General features: G+C 44.4%; 1 protein-coding gene across 2 annotated transcripts in view; it reads right to left on the reverse strand.

Annotated features, from left to right (window-relative positions):
• LOC121277644 (interleukin-20 receptor subunit alpha-like) overlaps positions 1-19,657 on the reverse strand; it is a 64,044-nt gene that overhangs the window by 10,302 nt on the left and 34,085 nt on the right. Inside the window, exons 3-6 of one of the 2 annotated variants that reach the window (XM_041187235.1) lie at positions 10,110-10,288; positions 5,383-5,558; positions 4,167-4,311; positions 3,367-3,506 (exon numbers count right to left, since the gene is read on the reverse strand). In XM_041187235.1, coding sequence (XP_041043169.1) covers positions 3,367-3,506; positions 4,167-4,311; positions 5,383-5,558; positions 10,110-10,288 — 640 coding nt within the window. The remainder of the gene's footprint in view (positions 1-3,366; positions 3,507-4,166; positions 4,312-5,382; positions 5,559-10,109; positions 10,289-19,657) is intronic. The other variant, XM_041187236.1, reaches the window with a different exon arrangement.

Below are 19,657 nucleotides of genomic sequence, written 5' to 3' on the forward strand. Positions count from 1 at the left end.
TGAGAGTGTTGAGAAAAGCGATTTACTCTGGCGGAACACAGCAGACCATTTATCCTCTTGCGGCACTGAGTGGCTGTCCTCTTTTGAAGGGAGTTGGTGCTGACCACTGCTGCCACCGCCTCCCAAGCCGGATTGGTGATGTTGCTGCCCATCCTGTGGCCAGAGCTGGGGTAGTGAACATCATGGTGAATCTGCAATGCATCCAAAAGGTGCTTGAGGGACGTGTCATTGAACCTGGGGGCTGCAGTCTTTTTTGCCTTTCAGGGCCATGTCTTCTTTGCAGCAGTCGTGGGCTGGAAGCCCTGAGAGGTGTGCGTGCGACTGGACTTTAAATATGGCCACCAGCGTTGTTGAAACGGCGAGGTGATGGTGTGGCGGGTGAATGGAAATGATATGTTTCCCAGGAATGCATCACTAATGCAGTGGGCTTGGGACGACACAGCGTGTAAAGACCCCATTGCGGCCGGTGGTTAAAACATCGTTTTATCTGCCCGCTAATGCACATATAGCAAATTTTGGACAATTCCATCTCTCATTCCCGTCTGTTGCTGCTTTGTGCAGGGAACTCTCGATTTCACAAAACTATCAAGCAAATTCCTGCAACTACGATCCCCGGGAACAGCTGTTGGTAGGAACAGAAAGTGGAGAATGGGGTTCATTTTTACTGCCCAAGGAGATTTAAAAAATGCATGCAAGTGCAGCACTGGCTGTAAATTTCAACAGTTATTAAAATTGAGACCAATATTGATATTGTTGATATCTGATGCATGCAGGTAAATCCTGCAGAGGAAGATTTTTTTTATTTTTATTCATTCATGGGATGTGGGCGTCCCTGGCTAGACCAGCATTTATTGCCCAACCCTAACTGCTCTTGTTCAGAGGGCAGTTAAGAGTCAACCACATTGCTGGAGTCACATTTAGACCAGACCAGGTAAAGACGGCAGATTTTCTTCCCTAAAAGGACATTAGTGAGCCAAATGGGTTTTTACAACAAACAACAATGGTTTCATAAAAGCAAAATACTGCAGATGCTGGAAATCTGAAACAAAAACAAAAATAGCTGGAAAAACTCAGCAGATCTGACAGCATCTGCAGAGAGGAACACAGTTAATGTTTCGAGTCCGTATGACTCTTCATCAGAATAATGGTTTCATGGTCATCATCAGACTAAATTCCAGATTTTTATTGAATTCAAATTTCACTATCTGCAGTGGTGGGATTCAAACCTGGGTCCACAAAGCATTACCCTGGGCCTCTGGATTACCAGTCCAGTGACAATACCACTATGCCACCACCCCCCCAATTCTTGTCTATGTAACCTTTCGAAGAGAGGATGGTTAAGCGTAGGGGTAACACAGAAATAACGCGTGGTGCACGCTGGTTAAACTACAAGGAAGCTGACTTAAGTGTGTCTCTCTCTCTTTGTCATGATCAGAACTTCACTGATAAAAGAAATCTGCCCAGGAGATGAATCACAGAATTTTAACGACACAGAAGGAAGCCATTCGGCACACTGTGTCTGCACCAGCTCTCCAAATGAGCATCATGGTCCTGCCTTTTCCACGTACCCCTGAACATTGTTTCTATTCAAATAATCATCTAATGTCCTCTTGAATGCCTCTATTGAACCTGCCTCCACCACACTTCCAAGCAGTGCATTCCAGACCCAAACCACTCAGTTGTGTGAAAAAGTCACACTTGCTTCTTTTGCAAGTCACTTTAAATCTGCGCCCTCTTGTCCTCGATCCTTTTACAAGCAGGAACAGCTTCTCCCTATCTATTCTGTCCAGCCCCCTCATGATTTTGAGCATCTCTATCAAATCTCCTCTCAGGCATTTTATCTGCATGGAGAACAGTCCCAACCTCTCCAATCTATCCTCATAGCTGAAGATTCTCATCTGTCCAGCTGCCCAGATCAAAAATACACTTTTACCCTTATTGGCCTCTACTGACCTCTCCTTGACATCAAAATAAGTTTTGCTCAACTGGCAAAGCAGTAAAAATGACTTTGCAATAAACATACATATAGAAACTTTGGGCAAACCTAGTTACTTACACAGAAACATAGGCATAGGAACATAGAAAATAGGAGCAGTAGGCCATTTGACCCTTCAAACCTGCTCCACCATTCATTATGATCATGGCTGATCATCCAACTAAATAGCCTGCTCCTGCTTTCTCTCCGTAACCTTTGATCCCTTTCGCCCCAAGAGCTATATCTAACTACTTCTTGAAAACATACAATGTTTTGGCCTCAACTACTTTCTGTGATAGCAAATTCCACAGGCTCACCACTCTCTGGGTGAAGAAATTTCTCATCTCAGTCTTAAATGGTCTACCCCGTATTCTCAGACTGTGACCCCTGGTTCTGGATGTTCCCACCATTGGGAACATCCTTCCTGCATCTACCCTGTCAAGTCCTGTTAGAATTTTATTGGTTTCTATGAGATCCCCCCTCATTCTTCTGAACTCCAGTGAATATAATCCTAACCAACTCAATCTCTCCTCATATGTCAGTCCCGCCATCCCAGGAATCAGTCTGGTAAACCTTTGCTGCACTCCTTCTATAGCAAGTACATCCTTCCTCAGATAAGGAGACCAAAACTGCACACAATATTCCAGGTATGGTCTCACCAAGGCCCTGTATATCTGCAGCAAGACATACTTTAGAGTTACACTTGAGCAATTATCCATTGCTGCTAGATCCATTCCACAGTATAAATGGGGCAGAGTTCTCAGCAAGGAGTCTGGTTTATATTACAGAAACAATTCATGCTCGGACCAGAGTTTATCAATTTTTTTATTGCAGCAAACATGATCAACCTCCTTTAATAAATTTGATTATCGAGAATTCTTCTCATTGAAGATGACAACACCCCGGAGTTTCCGCTGTAGTCCTGGACTACTTCATGCTACAATTTATATCCATAACCTAACACTATTAACTTGCAATGGTGAAGTTCTTTTAACAAATCTAAGTTTAAATCAATTTCTCCTCATTATTTCATATGCAGTTTTGGTTCAATTTCTCGTTGCAGTGCCTAATCCTACTTACATTAGATACAATAGCTGTGCATACCCTCAAGCATGAACGTTACTCTTAAATATACATTATCTGCACCAAGTAAGAGTAATGAAGGGCACTGTAAATGCCTGCATTACTTTCTAGTGCTGTTAAACCCACTGGGAATGACTCAGTTACTTATCTATTTTCTGCCATGCTCTCCAAAATAGGGGAAACCCTTAATAGAAAATGTAAGAAATATTCCCTCCAATGCATCCTTTCCACATGATGAGTTTCTTGTATGCCTTTGAATAACAAAATAGTCATCAGAGTTCATCGTAACAAGCTGGCAGGTTGCTTACCAAATTGAGAGGTTGCTTCTGATCACTGATGCACACATATTTGTACGTGAAATAGCCCATCAAAGCGAACAAAAAAATGAAAACAAAGACTGGCAGAACACATCCAAGCAGGATCATTTTGATCAATTGTTTTGTAGGATCTGTCAAAATAGAAATTAAAGGAAAACATAATGAAAAACACACAAGATGACCTTGTCCAGAAAATTCTGATTAACCAAAGCTTCACTGAAAGCAGAAAATGCTGGAAATACTCAGCAGGTCTGACAGCATCTGTGGCAACAGAAGCCGTGTTAACATTTCAGGTTGATGACCTTTCAATCAGGACTGGGAAAAGTTAGAAATGTAAAATGTTTTGAGCAAGGGGTGGAAAAGTGACAAAAGGGAGCTTGCAGACACACCTCCGCTAGGCACATCTTTTGTTTCTTTGTTTCTTTTCTTCCCACATTCCCATAGGCCCTGTAAGACTAACTCTTCTCTCATTCAATCTCTCCTGTCATCCATTCCATCACAGGCCTTCCCTTTTCATAGAATGATTTATCATTGGCAGCTTTTAAGGCAGAGACTATCTCATTATTAAATAAACACTGGGTATGTATTTTAGACAAAATATAAAAAGATATTGTGAAAGAGCAGAGATTAGATTAGATGGTTACAGTTAAAAATGTTAGTACAAGGCACAATAGTCTGGATTGTCTCTTTCTGCAATGTAATTTCATGATCAATGTGTGTGTATATTATATATATATATATATATACTGGCTGGTTTATGTAATTTCATACTTAAAATGACACACTCTCACCTTTTGGTGTTGTTGCACAAACAAGTTCAGATGGTTCACTTATTCTGTAAAAGGAATATTCCACTGATTGTGCAGTCACACAATATGTGGTATTGTGCTCCAGAGCGTCCACTTTTTTAAATTTACCATCTTCTAGGAAAATGAGCTTGAAAAGAAGAACCAATTGCATAATAATTATAAATAACTATCTCAAATTTGATTGCCCAGAATAGCCTATGTAACATTGGGCCATAACCTCAGTAGAGTGGCAGTCGGATTGCTACCCCGCTCCTATTTACTTAAATTGAAACGCAGCCGCTCCTTTCTCACCCAACCTTCTGACTCGGGCCGAGTGAGAAACATGCAGTGTGGCTGCTCAAGAATCCTCTCAATCGAGCACTGGAGAGTCGGGGGAAGTGAAACCACGACCCCTTTTTAAGGCACTAGCTGCCATAAGGCAGGTAAGTTTAAAGGTCCCAGTTACTTTGAGAAGCCAGAGAGAAGGTAAGTGTCTAAGGTTAGTGGGTAGGACTGGGGTGTGAGGTGGGGTGGTCAAGAGTGCTCATTGTGGGGGGGGGCAGTCAGATGGGTTGATGAGGGTAGTTAGTTGGGGGGGGTGATCTGGGGGTAGGGAGGGCAGTCAGGAGGGGAGAGGGGATAGTTGGGAGGTCAGGAGGGCAGTTGCATGAGTGGGAGTTAGAAAGGGGGTTGAGAGAGCAGCCAGAGGAGTGGAGTGGTAGTCAGGAGAGCAATGGGAGGGGTGGGGGGGGGGATAGTTGATGACTGGGACATAGTCGTGGGGTGGGGGGTGGTCAGGCAGTTGAGAGGGTAGGAGGAGGGTGGGGGGTGTTGGTGGTCAGGGGACCCTTTGGGGGTTTGGGAGGGCAGTCGGGCAGTCAGATGGTCAGAGGGGTAGTCGGTGGCTCCCTTGGGTGTCGTGGGTGGGGTGAGATGGTCAATACTATAGTTACCCAGGAGTTAGAAGAGGTTTTAATTCTTCTAATTTTTCATGGTTATTTATTCAGCAATTGCTATGCAACCCTTATGTGGAGACTTCTGGGGATGGGGGAGGAGGGGCCAGCACATCTTTGGGGTTTGGCCCAGGCACGATATCCCGCAGGTCGGAAGTTATAGACTAATGGAATTTCCTTGCATTCAAGCATATGCTTTGTGAACTATTCTCTAGTGTGTATGTTTACACAACTGACTTGGTTTCAAAAGTATGAGTTTCTCTTACCGACTTGTTCGTCTTTCTATTAATAACAGATAATTTGTATTTTAAGTCAGGGAAAGCTTTTGCCAGTGAAATAGCTCGAGCCTCATTGTTGGTCATCCATTTTTTGGGAGCAGTCAGTGTAATGTTGATGGAGCCGACCCCAGTTTCTACTGTTATTTTTGGAGAACTGATGTTTGCTGGAAGATAATCAATATGCAGATATTAACAAAAGATGCACAACAGTGACCATTTCAGTTGCAATGTATTTTGACACCCAAAACAAAAACAACTTATATTTGTATTGTGCCTTTAATGCACTGAAACATCCCAAGGTGCTTCACAGCAGCATTAGAAAACAAAATGCATCACTGAGCCACATAAGGAGATACTAGATCAGATGACCAAATGTCTGGTCAGAGAGGTAGGTTTTAAGGAATGTCTGAAAGGAGGAAAATGAGGTAGAGAAGTGAAGAGGGAATTCCAGAGCTTGGGGCCCAGGCAACTGAAAGGTGCAGTGAATAAAATCAGGGGTGCTCATGAGGCCAGAATTGGAGGAGCACAGATATTTGGAAGGGTTGTGGGGCTAGAGGGGATTACATAGGGAGAGGTGAGGCCACGGAACATTTTGATGAATGGTGGGAACTTTAAAATTCCAACTTGGCTTGATCGGGTGCCGGTGTAGGTCAGTGAGCACAGGGGTGATAGTGAATAGGATTTGGTATGAGTTAAGACACAGACAACAGAGTTTTGCATCATCTCAAGTTTATGGAGGGTAAAATCTGGGAAGTCAGCCAGGAGAGCTGTGGAAGTGTCAATTCTAGAGGTAACAATGCCACTAAACATACATAGTCATTCAGTATTCCTATATATTTAATATTTTAAGTTGTAACATGAATTATTAGGGCTGATTCCATGATTTGTCACTTCTATAAAAAAGTGACATGCGCCAGGAATGCATCTGAGGAAATAATCAGCTGTGTGCAGGTTCACTTCTATTATTCCTGTAATCTGTACATGAAGCAACATATTGCAAAAATACTGAGTAGGATATTGTCAAAACTAAAAAATCTTGCATTTAGCCTAAATTCATCAGAATGCCTTAATGGAGTGATAGCCCTTTTCCAAAAGAAATAAACGTTAAAAGTAATGGCTGAACTTGCTGAGGCAGCAAGTCCTCTTGAAAAAAAATGTGACTGGTTGGCAAAGGCACAATTTTTTGAGTAAAAGCAACATTTTCTTTCATTAGTGCTTAGGTTTTATTTCTTAATGTTATGTAAATGAAATGTTATGTTAAAAGAAAGAAATTGAATTTACATAGTGCTTCATCATGTACTCACAATGCTTAAATCCTTGCAATATTTAAGCAATATTTAGATGAGCACTTGCATACGGGGCTACGGGCCAAGTGCTGGAAATTGGGATTAGAATAGATAGGTGCTTGATGGCTGGCGTGGACATGATGGGCCGTAGGGCCTGTTTCTGTGCTGTATAACTTTATGACCCTAAAACTGTTATGCATCTAATTAATTACTTTTGAAGCACAGCCACTTGTAGGCATATGTGGTAACCAATTATTATACATTTAGGCTCACCAACATGCATATGGAATTAATCTGTTTTGATGGTGGTTGTTGAGGGAGAAAACTCAACAATTTTTGGTCTTTATAGCTTGAGACCAAAATAACACTTGCCCACCGCAAGCATTGAGAATGCTTTACCAAGTATCGAATTGCGCCCATTGATCCATACATTACTTAAGAGCATTAATGATTTGAAACACTTATCATTGGTAGATTTTTAAAAATTTAGACTGAGCCATATCAGAAACACATCTTTTTCTTGGCCAGAGTATCTGACCTATGAAACAGAGTACAGAATATGTTTCTTCAGGAAGCAAAAGTAAAGACATGAGGCATGCCTGATAATTCTGTGGTTGGTTGCATTATTAAATTGTGACATAAATCATTGATATTGGTCATGCATACATAGGCTATTGAATGTTTAGTGGGAAGGACCAAAATCTATACTAAACGGGCAGAGTACCCTGTAGGTTGGAAACAATCTTTAAATTGATATTGATAATGATGTTACAATTATTGCCTTGGATGCTTAAAATGATCCTAAGACCTGATATTGACTGTGCCAGGGACAATACAAGATAAAAATTCATGCAAGTACTTTACAAATATAAATTGTTATAAAAGTGATATTTTATAAGATGGTTACGTTTTGGGACCATCTTGAATTTAGGATAAAAGGGAGAAATGAAGGGGTCATATGACCCATTCTGGATACTGCTGACAGCAGGGCTGGATGGCTTGGGTTGTTAAAGGGTAAAAAGGGACCCAGGTTGCTTCCCTCCTGGGAAGAAGGTGCAAGGTGTTCACACTTGTAGTCAATGGCAGAAGCATTTGTGCTGAGACTGGATAGGCTGTTAGGGTTGGATTCTTGTGGAGTCACCCTGAAGCCATTTAGGAATGGTGGGCAGGACCCAATCCTGGGATTCTTGCTCTCATTGCCAGCGCCCCCAATTTTTATTGGCTGAGAGCCCATGTGAGCGATTTTGTTTGCACTGTTGTAGACAAGTTGATTGACATCTTTGAATGGTTATAAGAAGTTATTTTTTCTGTGATCTCTTTAGTCAATGCCTCAAAATTTATCTGTGCAAGACTAAGAGATGTCAAGTGCTTAAAGCTTCTGTTATTGGTACTTTAATGGTTTGGTTTTTACAATAGGGTTCATTGGTTCTTTAAATAGTGTACACCAGATGAATGGGCATGAAAAGGCCTTGAGTTGGCATGAATTGGAATTGAATTGGCATGGAGGTTATAAGGGATCATGGGGGGTATGAGTTAGCATTGAGTTGGTAGGGGGCACGTAGGTGGTGCAAGGGGTGGGGTGAAGAATAGACAGCTTAAAACGTAACTGAGATGAAGTCCTAGAGAACCGAGGCAGGCCTCTTAACCAGCCCATCTTGGCGATTGGCCATTCCTGTTGCCGCCTCAGATCTGCTTCCAGGGGCAGTAGACCCGATGCTATCCCACATCCGCATTGCCTCCCCCACCCCCACCCTGAGTGAAGAAAGCTTGTAAAGGGTCAATTTACACTGAAGCAGGTCTGCTAAGTTGGGCAATGCAGCTTAGTGTCCAAAGTCCCAGGAAGATATTAAGAATGCCAGGTTTTGTAAAGGTTTATAATTTAACTGTCTGTTTAATTTCAAGATAGAATGAAGTTGAGTGTCTGAAGGATAGCTAATCATCATGTTCACCTGGATGCCAGGTGCATTTTTTTTTCATTCATCCATGGAATGTGGGCTTCACTGGCTGAGCCAGCATTTATTGCCTATCCCTAGTTGCCCTTGAGAAGGTGGTGGTGAGCTGCCTTCTTGAACCGCTGCAGTCCATGTGGTGTTGGTACACCCACAGTGCTGTTAGGAAGGGAGTTCCAGGATTTTGACCCAGCAACAGTGAAGGAACGGCAATATAATTCCAAGTCAGGGTGGTGAGTGACTTGAAGAGGAACTTCCAGGTGGTGGTGATGTTCCCGTCATTCTGCTGCCCTTGTCCTTCTAGATGGTAGTGGTCGTGAATTTGAGAGGTGCTCTCGAAGGAGCCTTGGTGAATTTCTGCAATGCATCTTGTAAATGGTGCACACTGCTGCTACTTTTTGTCAGTGGTGGAGGGAGTGAATGTTTGTGGATGTGGTGCCAATCAAGCAGGCTGCTTTGTCCTGGACGGTGTCAAGCTTCTTGAGTATTGTGGGAGCTGCACTCATCCAGGTAAGTGGGGAGTATTCCATCACACTCCTGCCTTGTGCCTTGTAGATGGTTGACAGGCTTTGGGGAATCAAGAGGGAAGTTACTCGTTGCACGATTCCTAGCCTCTGACCTGCCCTTGTAGCCACAGTATTTATATGGCTATTCCAGTTCAATTTCTGGTCCATGGTCCATAGTGGGGGATTCAGTGATGGTAATGCCATTGAACATCAAAGTGATTCTTGTGTGCCGTGGTGATGGACTTTGATAATGGAAGGATGCATAGGAATCGCAGAATCGGATCACAAGTTTCTCCTAAAAGATATCCCTGAATTTCACAGCCAGGACAGTTTGCCACAATTCGAGATGGGGGTGGGGGGGGGGTGGGTAGCAAATATAGGCAGCAAGTCTCTATGGTTCACTGCACAAGGATACGGATGAGAACTCACTCATGAATTGAAAAAAAATCCTCTCAAAATTTAGTTAAGTATGTTTGGAAGATCGCCTACATCTTCCTTGCGCTAGAGGGAGAATCACCTTGAAAACCTTCTCTGTGAAAGACAGCTGCGAGTTTAAAAGTTACCAGTTTGAGAAAGGGTAAAAATGGATGTAAGCCCTTGGGAGCTAAAAATCACTTTGGGTTGGTTCTGGGACAATAGTGTCTATTTAAGGGACAGAATAAAGTAATTGTGGCAGGAGATTTTTGATTTTTTAAAATCTTAAATGGGGGATTTTTCCTGTAATTTAAAGTATATTTTGCCTATTGAAATAGTATTTACTCAATGGTGCTTTAGTTTTTTGTTACAGTAAAAGTGTTAAAATGTGAAACTTTGTTGTGTCACCCTTTCATCTGTTCAATGGAAATTTGAATTTATTTTTAGAAGTTCTCTGTCTCTCTGGGGACTGTAACAAAATTTAGAACTGTTCATGTGCAAGTCAGGTCAATATTCCTAGAATTTTAATCACCCACAGGAGGATTTAATGCTGCACTTACTTTCCACCTTAGGGTTGAATCTTCCACTTTTATTCCAATCTGAAAAACCTGCACTTGAAACAGCCCTTACTCTGGCATAGTAGTATTCTTCATAATCAGCTGTCTCATTTGAAAGGTCACAGTGTGTTCTGGTGACGTTCTGGCATTCCTTTTTGTTCTTCCAATTTTTTTCTCCATACCTAATTTTTAAAAGTGCCATTAAATCTTACTGCAAATATGCATTTTCTAATATGTCACATAATATATATAGGCATATGCACACACTCCTCTCCACACAGCCCAAAGATAAATTATTCATTTTTCTCCCAATTCTTTGTGACTTTGGAACAACTAGGTCATGTAAATCAATTCTTATTCTAATATTGTTTGTTGAATATTCCACCGCTAATCTTATTGCATGACTAGCACAACAGAGCATTTTTGATGTATATGCCCCGCTTCCTATTCATTCCACTGTTGCGTCAACCTGGGAATGCCTACCCAAAGTTGGCTACAGTAGTATAGACAAACCTGAACCAAGATTAGCATCAATAACACAGCAGAACTGATTCACCTTTAGCCCAAGCACTTTCATTCTGAAATATATATGTGGTAATTAACTTAAACTCTGCATTGCCAGAAAAACATGAATGCAATTACACTTTCATTCAGCAGCTACATAGAACATGTTGTGGCAACTTTGTCTGTGGTCCCCTGCCACATATTTGCTAGTATTTAATTTTCCAACATTTGGACGGGGCAGGGAGCAGGGGAGAGTGAAGACAGGTCAGGGTTACAACCGTTGGGCAGAATCGTCCCAGATTTGCACTACGCATCATGGTATCACAGTACCTTTATGGTGCGGAAGGAGGCCATTCGGCCCATCGAGTCTGCATGGGCTCTCTGAAAGAGCAGTGCACCTAGTCCCACTCTTCTGCCTTATCCCTGTAACCTTGCATGTTCTCTCTTTTCAGGTAGTAATCCAATTCCAAGTGTGGTAGCAAGCAGGAAAAAGGACGTTTTGCCTGCTGGCCGCAATGGTGCATTTTCATGCTGTATCATCCCAATCCCGCCTCATTAATTACGCATTCCCGGGAAACACGCCGGGTCAACTACCCCACTGTCACGTCAGGCCTTCAGTAAACTGGGCACCATATATAACGACCGCACCTGCAAAGAGCTAGAACTCTTCAAGGGCTAGGAAGCTGCTGCCAAAGGGAGGAAACATGCTGCCCCCAGATTTAGCATCGCCTCACTCAAGCACCTACTGGATGCAATGGAGTCCTGCTGTTATGTCTTCTATTCCGCTCTGGGCGAAGGCCAGCAAGCAAGGTCACCAATCCTGCATGGGAGGGGGTGGCAGCAGTGGTCAGCGCCAACACCCTGCAAAACAGGACAGCCACACAGTGCAGAAAAGGAGGATCTCCTCCGTTCCACCAGCGTACGTCACTCTTTCCTTCTCTCTCAACTCTCACACAAACCCATCACACATCCACAGAGCCCTTACTCACTGCCAGTTCAAGCGACATCACCATTCATTCTCTCTCATACACCTTCATTGTCCTCATCCCGTCCATGGGACCAGTCACCACCTACACAGGCCAGACATACTTATCATCAGGCCTGGCAGGCGTTCTGCTTACACTCTCCCCATCTGTATTCATGCAGGACAAGCTGGCACAAAAAAGGGAGAGGCTGCAGATATGTGAAGGAATGCCTGAGATCAAGATCCTTATGACTTTGAAAATAGAGTCATCCAGCTGGCCAGTGAGGATCTGGGCCATTCCTGTGCTGACAGTGAGGTTGGTGGAACTCAACCAAGTGAGGGCCCAGCAGTGCAACATCCATCAGACAACCAGGCTGTGAGTGATGTGTCCCGTTTCACAGGCCACTGTCATGCACTAATTATCTCTCCTTGCTTTCACAGGCACATCTGGGAAACAACTGAGGGGTCCATGACCCAGGGCTTCGACTCAACCCCTGAAGACACCTCAGAAGAGGAATCTGATGAAACCCTTACTGAAGACCCATCACAGCGCAAACCCACACCCTCCACCAGCTCAAAGACACACCCCTTGGTGAGAGCAAGCTTTATAGTAGCCTCGGGGCCACAAGCCTGTGAGCACATCATACTGTCTGATCCACAGCAGGTGGCAGCAGAGACTTCCCAGGTTTCCGGCATTCAGAGGACTGCTGGAGGCGAGTCAGATGATGAGCACTGCTCATCGGAACAAGGAGCCATAGTCATGGAGACATTGTTGGGAGTTTATTTACAATAGCGAACATTATGCATAAGTGATTAATACCTGTGCCCAAGCTACGCAACTACATCATCTTTACCTTCCTAACCCTGTCACTATGTCTTAGTGCCACCCCCTGCCATCCACAGTGGAGGTGGAGGCAGCCTGCTGACTGCTGCTGTCTGTGATGAGCTTGACAGGCGCCCTCTGGAGGGCCCAGACCTGGAGAGCTCCTGCCTGCTTTTGGGCTCCTGCTGTATGGCAGTGGCACCCTCCTCGGCCTGTGAAGCTGGAGCTGCCAAGGTCACAGGAAGAGGGGATTTGGATGGGCCGGACCCTCCCGGAGTCACCTGCTTCTGTTGCTAGAGCTGCAAAGGCAAACTCGGAACATCAGAAAGTCTGTCTGCCTTTATTCTGAAGTGATAGCGCCAGCATGCCAACGCACCAAGGTCAACACTGGTAGGATGCCGGCCGCCATGAAGACCTTGGTCCAGGACATTGGCCCTACACTGCTGCACAGGTTGAACTCTATCACTGATGCCATAGTTGGTCTCTAACAGTGTCAATGCAGGGCCTCACTCCAGCTTCCCCTTCCCCTCAAGGAGTTAGCCGGGGCCATCGGGCACTCACAGGGAGGAGGGTTAGCAGGTGCACACTCCGAGGCCATCTACCCAGGTGACTCCGGGAGGGTCTGGCCCATCCAAATCCCCTCTTCCTGTGACCTTGGCAGCTCCAGCTTCACAGGTCGAGGAGGGTGCCACTGCCACACAGGAGCCCAAAAGCAGGCAGGGGCCCTCCAGGTCTCGGCCCTCCAGAGGGTGCCTGTCAAGCTCATCACAGACAGCAGCAGTCAGCAGGCTGCCTCCACCTCCACTGTGGATGGCAGGGGGTGGCACTAAGATGTAGTGACAGGGTTAGGAAGGTAAAGATGATGTAGTTGTGCAGCTTGGGCACAGGTAAAAATCACTTATGCATAATGTTCGCTATTGTAAATAAACTCCCAACATTGTCTCCATGACTAAGGCTCCTTGTTCCGATGAGCAGTGTTCATGTCACTTAGATGTGAAACCTTTCTGTACAAGTTAAAGGCAGGTTTGTCAATCCAGGGTCTCTTTCCTGTGCTTTGTGCAACCTTCCCAGCACACTGATGGTGCGCCTTCAATGTTGCTGGACACATCAGTCATGTCTGCACCTCGATAGGGCTGATCATTGCTGCCAGAATGTCCTGGGCCAGTGGCACAGAGTTCCATCATTCTCTCTGTGTGCTCTCAGCACCTTTGAGTAGGGGCTGGCCCCCTATCCCATCGGCATCTGTGTCTGGTGACAGTGTGGACCTGAAGGGTTCAGCTCACAAAAGGATATCATAGGATCAGAAGAAGATAAAATTTTGCTGCTGCATTTCCATGACATGACCCCGTTCACAGAGCACAAGCGATCTGCCATCAGCCTGACAGGAGTCAGACATTCACATAAGCTATGTGAGGATCTATGGAGTGTCCCCACTGCACGTTGTCATCATTCTCCTGGAATGTAGGGACTATCGGCATCCGCTGTGTCTCCTTGACAGGAGCCTTATTACAGAGGGTATGTGCGCTGCCATCAGCCAGACAGCAGTTAAACGTCCACAGATGCAATGTGAGAATTTATGTGATGACATGTTGTCATCATCCTCCACAAATCTAGCAGCAACAAGGGCCTCCTGAGCGCCTGCCTCATCTGGCCAGTCTGATGGCCTCATCAGCATCACCTTCACCCTTGAGGAACTCCTCACCCTCATCCCCGTCAACATCCTCCTCACTGCAGCTCTTCCTCAGCCAGCTCCTCTCCCCGTTGCAGAGCCAGGTTGTAAAGGGAGCAGCAGGTGACAACGATGTGTGACACGCTCTGTGGACTATATTGCAGGGCTCCACCAGACCGGTCTAGGCACAGGAACCTCATTTTCAGCATCCCGATGGTTTGCTCCACCAAGTTGCGAGTTGCAGCATGAGCCTCGTTGTACCTTCACTCTGCTAAAGTCTGAGGCTGCTGCACGGGTATCGTCAGCCATGTCCTCTGTGGATAGTCCTTCTACTCAAGGAGCCATCTCTGCAGCCTCTGTGGACCCTAGAAGACGTCAGGGATCTGTGACAAATTGAGAACGTAGGAGTCGTGGACCCTCCCTGGGAACCGTGCGCAGACCTGCAGGATGGGTTTGTGGTGGTCGCCTGCTTATTTGCCATGGAGATCCGAGTGCCACATGAGTGCAGTTGATCACACCCTGCACCTGTGGGAAACCCAAGATCTGGGCAAGTTCAGGCGCTGTTCCATCCTGGCTCTGCTGGTCCCGGGACAAAAGTTGTGTTTCCATGGAAAAGATGGCACCTGTGACCTCATGGATGAATTTGTGGGTGGCGGCTTGTGAGATCCCACAGAGGTCAACTGTGGAGCCCTGAAAAGGAGTCACTGATGTAAAAATTGAGTGCTGCGGTCTCTTTCAAGGCCACTGGCAGTGGATGCCCTCTGTGACCTGTGGTGCCAAATCCTTCAGCAGCTGGCAGATGCGAGCGACCATGCGCAGTCTCCGGTGACACTGGTTCCCGGTCATCTGCATGAATGACAAGTGCCATCTGTAAACCCTGGGACTAGCTAGGTGCCGACCAGCGATGTGTCGCTGTGGCTCTTCAGTGGCGTGAGGGAGCCCCAGCCGTCCCTTCTTCCTGAGGGTGCTGCTCCTCCCTCTGCACAGCCAGGCGCCTCAGTCGCTCTCTTCTCCATCATCTTCACCCTCTGTAAGCCATGAGGCATACAGCTAGTGCACCAGGCTCCATGCTCCTGATGAACTTCTCCTTCAGGATGAAAGAGAGACACATATGGGTTAGCACGGGTGTACTAAGAACCTCTCTTGGTTAAATCCGAAGGCCACTTAACGCATCCCAGAGTGTGCTGGCCACCCCATGGATGGCTGAAGATTAGTGCACTGCATGGCTTCCTGAAACTCCATCTTCCAAGCCTCACTCCACCTGACCGAATGGCGGCAGCTTTGCCCACTGGACTGCATGCTGTGCTCTCAGCTCAGGCACAGGCATTCTCCTAACTTGCACTGCAAGGCTGCACTGTTAGCTTGACCCATGGGGGAGACTGGCCCAAACCAGGATGATGATATTACAAGACGCTGTGAGCGCCTCCATCGGTGACTGCTCCATGACCAGCTTTAGCGAGGAGCTTGTACAATGTGCCCAGTCGTCCAACTGTTCTGCAGTCCACTGAAACGCTCATTAGTTTGCAGTCTGTGCCCGAGGGTGAAATGCTCTGGAGCGCTTGGTGGCACTTTCATGCCTCTGCGTTTCTTGAGTGGGTAGATAAGCTAGAGACCCAAATCAATGCATTTCAATGTGGCTGCGCATGAACCGTCTCAGCTGTGGAGGAGAGGTCACTTTATACAAGGCTTCCCTAATGCATGGCTGCTCCCTTCTCCCCCACCCCGTGTGCTTACGCACCACCATTAGACACAGTGCAGTCCTTGCCCCTCCCCAACTTGCCCCAACCTTAGTGCAGCCCTTGCCCCACCCACCCCGACTCACCTCAGATGCAGTGCTGCCCTTGATCCCCCAACTCCTCTCAAAAGCAATGCAGCCTTTGCCCCCACCCCAACTCCTGTGCAGCCTTTGCCCTGGCACTGTCCTGTCAGCCAGCTGGGAAAAGGCGACTTGCCTGTTCCCTTACCTATATGCTCAGTGCCTCAACCTTGAAATCAAATGGGTGACCCTCACGAACGCTGCGCAACATTAATGCACACTCACCTCAAAATTGCCCTTGAGTGCAGCTTGCCAGGTGCATGCCTTATAAATGCTGTTGTGAAACACATCGGATTGGGTGCCTGGATGATCCAGTGTGGGGGTCGGGGGATGATTCCGGCAAGCAAGATTTATAATGATATGTAGATGTATTACAATGAAGTTCCCGATGTCCTGCAGCGGGAAGTGAGGTCTGCCATTGATTGGTGGAGCAGACGATCACAAACTGGTTTCACAATGTCATGAGACTGATTTTTGGCCTGCCCACCATATTGACCGCTCATGTTCGCCAGGACGCCTGACGTCAATGGGCATGGAAAATTCTTCCCACTGTATGCGTGTGGGGTGGGGAGGTGGTAATAGGGGAGAATCAGGATCACAGTAAAATTTATAAGTTTTTAAAATTCTGCACAAAAACCTATGTTTTTCACACTTCCAAAAAAGACTGCAGATACAATAATTAATTAGTGACTCAGGTTAAGGGGGCAAAACAATTAGGACTTCCCTAAAAACAAATTATGGCAGGTGGCAAATTCAATTGCAGAAGTAGTCAAGTTACTGAAAATATAAATTATAAAATTAACAAGCTGGATTAAGCTAGCTACGAGCACATTTCCAACTAGGATCATTCGAGAGGAATATTTGTTTAAGCACCAATTTATTTACCATGTATTCTACAATGTTTGCTTCATAAAAACACTTGGATAAAAGGAACAATTGTCACCATATGGGTCTTTCCATTAAGTGGTTTATACTGTAATCATGAAATAAAATCATGAACTGGTTCAGGAAGTAGACAGGACACTTCAACAACAAAAATGGGAAATTATGCTAATTACATGAACTGAACAAGAGAACTAATGCAAGGCTATAAGCAATAGTAATAATTATAACAAACATGTACAATGTAGACTGCCAGCTACAATCCTCAAAACCCTTTAATATTTTAATTCCAAAGTTGAATTCAAAATTAATTTTAAAAGATCAATCTCGCAATAAGGTAGAAACACATACTTGCCAAGTCTGACAGCATGTATGGAGAGAAAGATAGAGGAGTTAATATTTCAAGTCCATATGAGGGCTCTGAAGAGGCATGTGGACTTGGAACATTAACTCATGTCTTTCTTTCCACAGATGCTGTCAGACCTGTTGAGTTTTTCCAGTGTTTTTGGTTGAGATTTCCAGCGTCTGCAATATTTCGCCTTTATATACATGCCAAATTGGAAGCTGAATGATATCTTGGGGATATGTCTTGTTCACTTTGTTTAAATAAATTTTTAAAAAGTTATTTTATGGAATGTGTCACTGGCAATCGCAGTAGTTGTTGCCCATCCCTAATTGCCCTTGAGAAGGTGGTGGTGAGCTGCCTTCTTGAACCGCTGCAGTCCATGTGGTGTAGCTTCTGGTCAATGTTAACCCCCAGGGTGTTGATGGTGGGGTATTCAGTGATGACAAGGCCATTGAATGTCAAGGGGCGATGGTTAGATGGTTAGATTCTCTCTTGCTGGAGAAGGTCATTGTCTGGCACTTGTGTAGTGTGAATGATACTTACCACTTATCTGCCCAAGCTAGTGAGAGTAGTAATAATCAGTACAAATAGGATGCTGAGTTAGAGGAGAAATCAGTTCAGTTCAAATTTCCAGAGACCATGCAGAAGTTGTTCTGTGCTGTTCTGCTCAGGCTGTGCCTGGAGTTCAATTACAGTTAATCACAGTTACGTGGGAACCATCCAAACCTGAGACACACTCCAGAGGTGGGTAATAAACTTGATACTCAGTGTCGGAGTGAAGAACTAAGAAGAACAACTTCACAAATTGGGGCTCTTCATTATTGAAAAGCAATGTCTCTGCGAGAATTTGAGAGAGAAATGATTAAAGAGCAAAAACCAGCAACAGTATAATCAGAGACACGAGGACAGTATGAGAAGATGCTACAATTCATGGCTAGGAGAAGCAAATTTAGGACAGAAACCAGAAAGTAGTTCCTCACAAGTTGTCCAAAATGATCGGTTCACTTTTTTCAAATATGATTAGAGAGGGAGTGTGAACAAAAGCTGGAAAGACCGTGTGAAGCCAAGATATTGGACATGTTTCAGAAAAAGCTGAATGCCATATGAAGAATATGCAGGGTTAGTATTGTAAGTATTGTATAGTACAAGACAAAATTAAATGAAAGGTCTTCCTCATCAAAAATCACTTGTCATCTCAAGCACCCATGTACAGAATAAATGTCCAGAAGCTGTATGACAAGATTTAAGTCCAATGAGTAGCTTTTGTGAGCAATGAGGCTCTGAATGAGTCAGTCAATACTATGAGTGAGTTATAGATTAGATCTCATGGCCTCTCAAAATATATTGGATTTATAGCACAATGTACCTTAAATAAATTAAACTAAGTAGATGTATAGCACCATCTCTGCTTTTAATTAATTCCTTCCTTAGACATTATAAATATTGACCTTCTTCCTCCCTTCATGCTTTTAAAGTCCCAGTTTGACATCCCCTAATCTGCATCTTTATTTATCCTACTCTATCATACTCTGTACTATGGGTTTAGGCTCTTGACATAGGGGTGCCTCGATAAACAAAATCTACATTAATTTTAAATCTACTCTTTGGTGTTGTCACTATAAAACTATTTTCCCTCACAGTGAAGCTGTCTTCACTGTGTTGCTATGTCTATGACTCAAAAATATTTCAGTGAAATTGTGTCATCTCATGTGGTTTGATATTTTCTCCATACCCTCCAATCATATTTAAAACAATAACTTGCATTTACATAGAGCCTCTACTGTAATAGGAGGAAAGCAAGGTAGAGAGGTGATTTAGGGAGGGAAGTCGAGAGATTAAGGCCTGGCTGCTGAAGGCATGACCAGCAATTGTGAAGAAAGTAAAATCGAGGATGGTTAAGAGGCTAGAATTAGATAAGCGCAGATGTCTCAGAGGGTTGTGGGGTTGGAGGAAATTACAGATAAGGGGCGAGGCCATGGAGGGACTTGAAAATACAGATGAGAATTATAAAATTAAGACAATATTTAACTGGGAGTCACTGAGCACAGAGTTATAGGTAAACTGGATTTGATACAATGACACAAGCAGTAGAATTTTGGATGATATTATGTTTAAAAAGGGTAGAATGTGGAAGGCCAGCCAGGAGTGCATTGGAATAGTCAAGTCTAGAGACAGATTTTTCAGAAATGGATTAATTACTTTCTTTGGCATCGAACATAAATCTGTAACACATTTTCTTTTATGAGATATTCTTCAATCTAATATTGTAATCTATTTAATCGGTTGCATGTCTTTCGTCTAAAAGTTGAAGTGCATAAAATGTATTGTTTGGTATATTAAGAAACTGTTCTGTAACAATTGAATAGATTGCTCTAAGAGGGATAATTCAGCTTCAAAAACAAATTAATGCAAAGGTGAATGAACACCTTAGAAGAATTGATGTAAAGTGGGGCATTTGCTACATGTGCAGCCTCAGCCTGTGACATGAGGTTGATCAAAGATAAAAATCTGATGGGAAACTGCACCTGCAAACATGCGGTTTACCTT

This window comes from Carcharodon carcharias, chromosome 5 (genome assembly GCF_017639515.1).
Source record: "Carcharodon carcharias isolate sCarCar2 chromosome 5, sCarCar2.pri, whole genome shotgun sequence".
Taxonomy (NCBI): Eukaryota; Metazoa; Chordata; class Chondrichthyes; order Lamniformes; family Lamnidae; genus Carcharodon; species Carcharodon carcharias.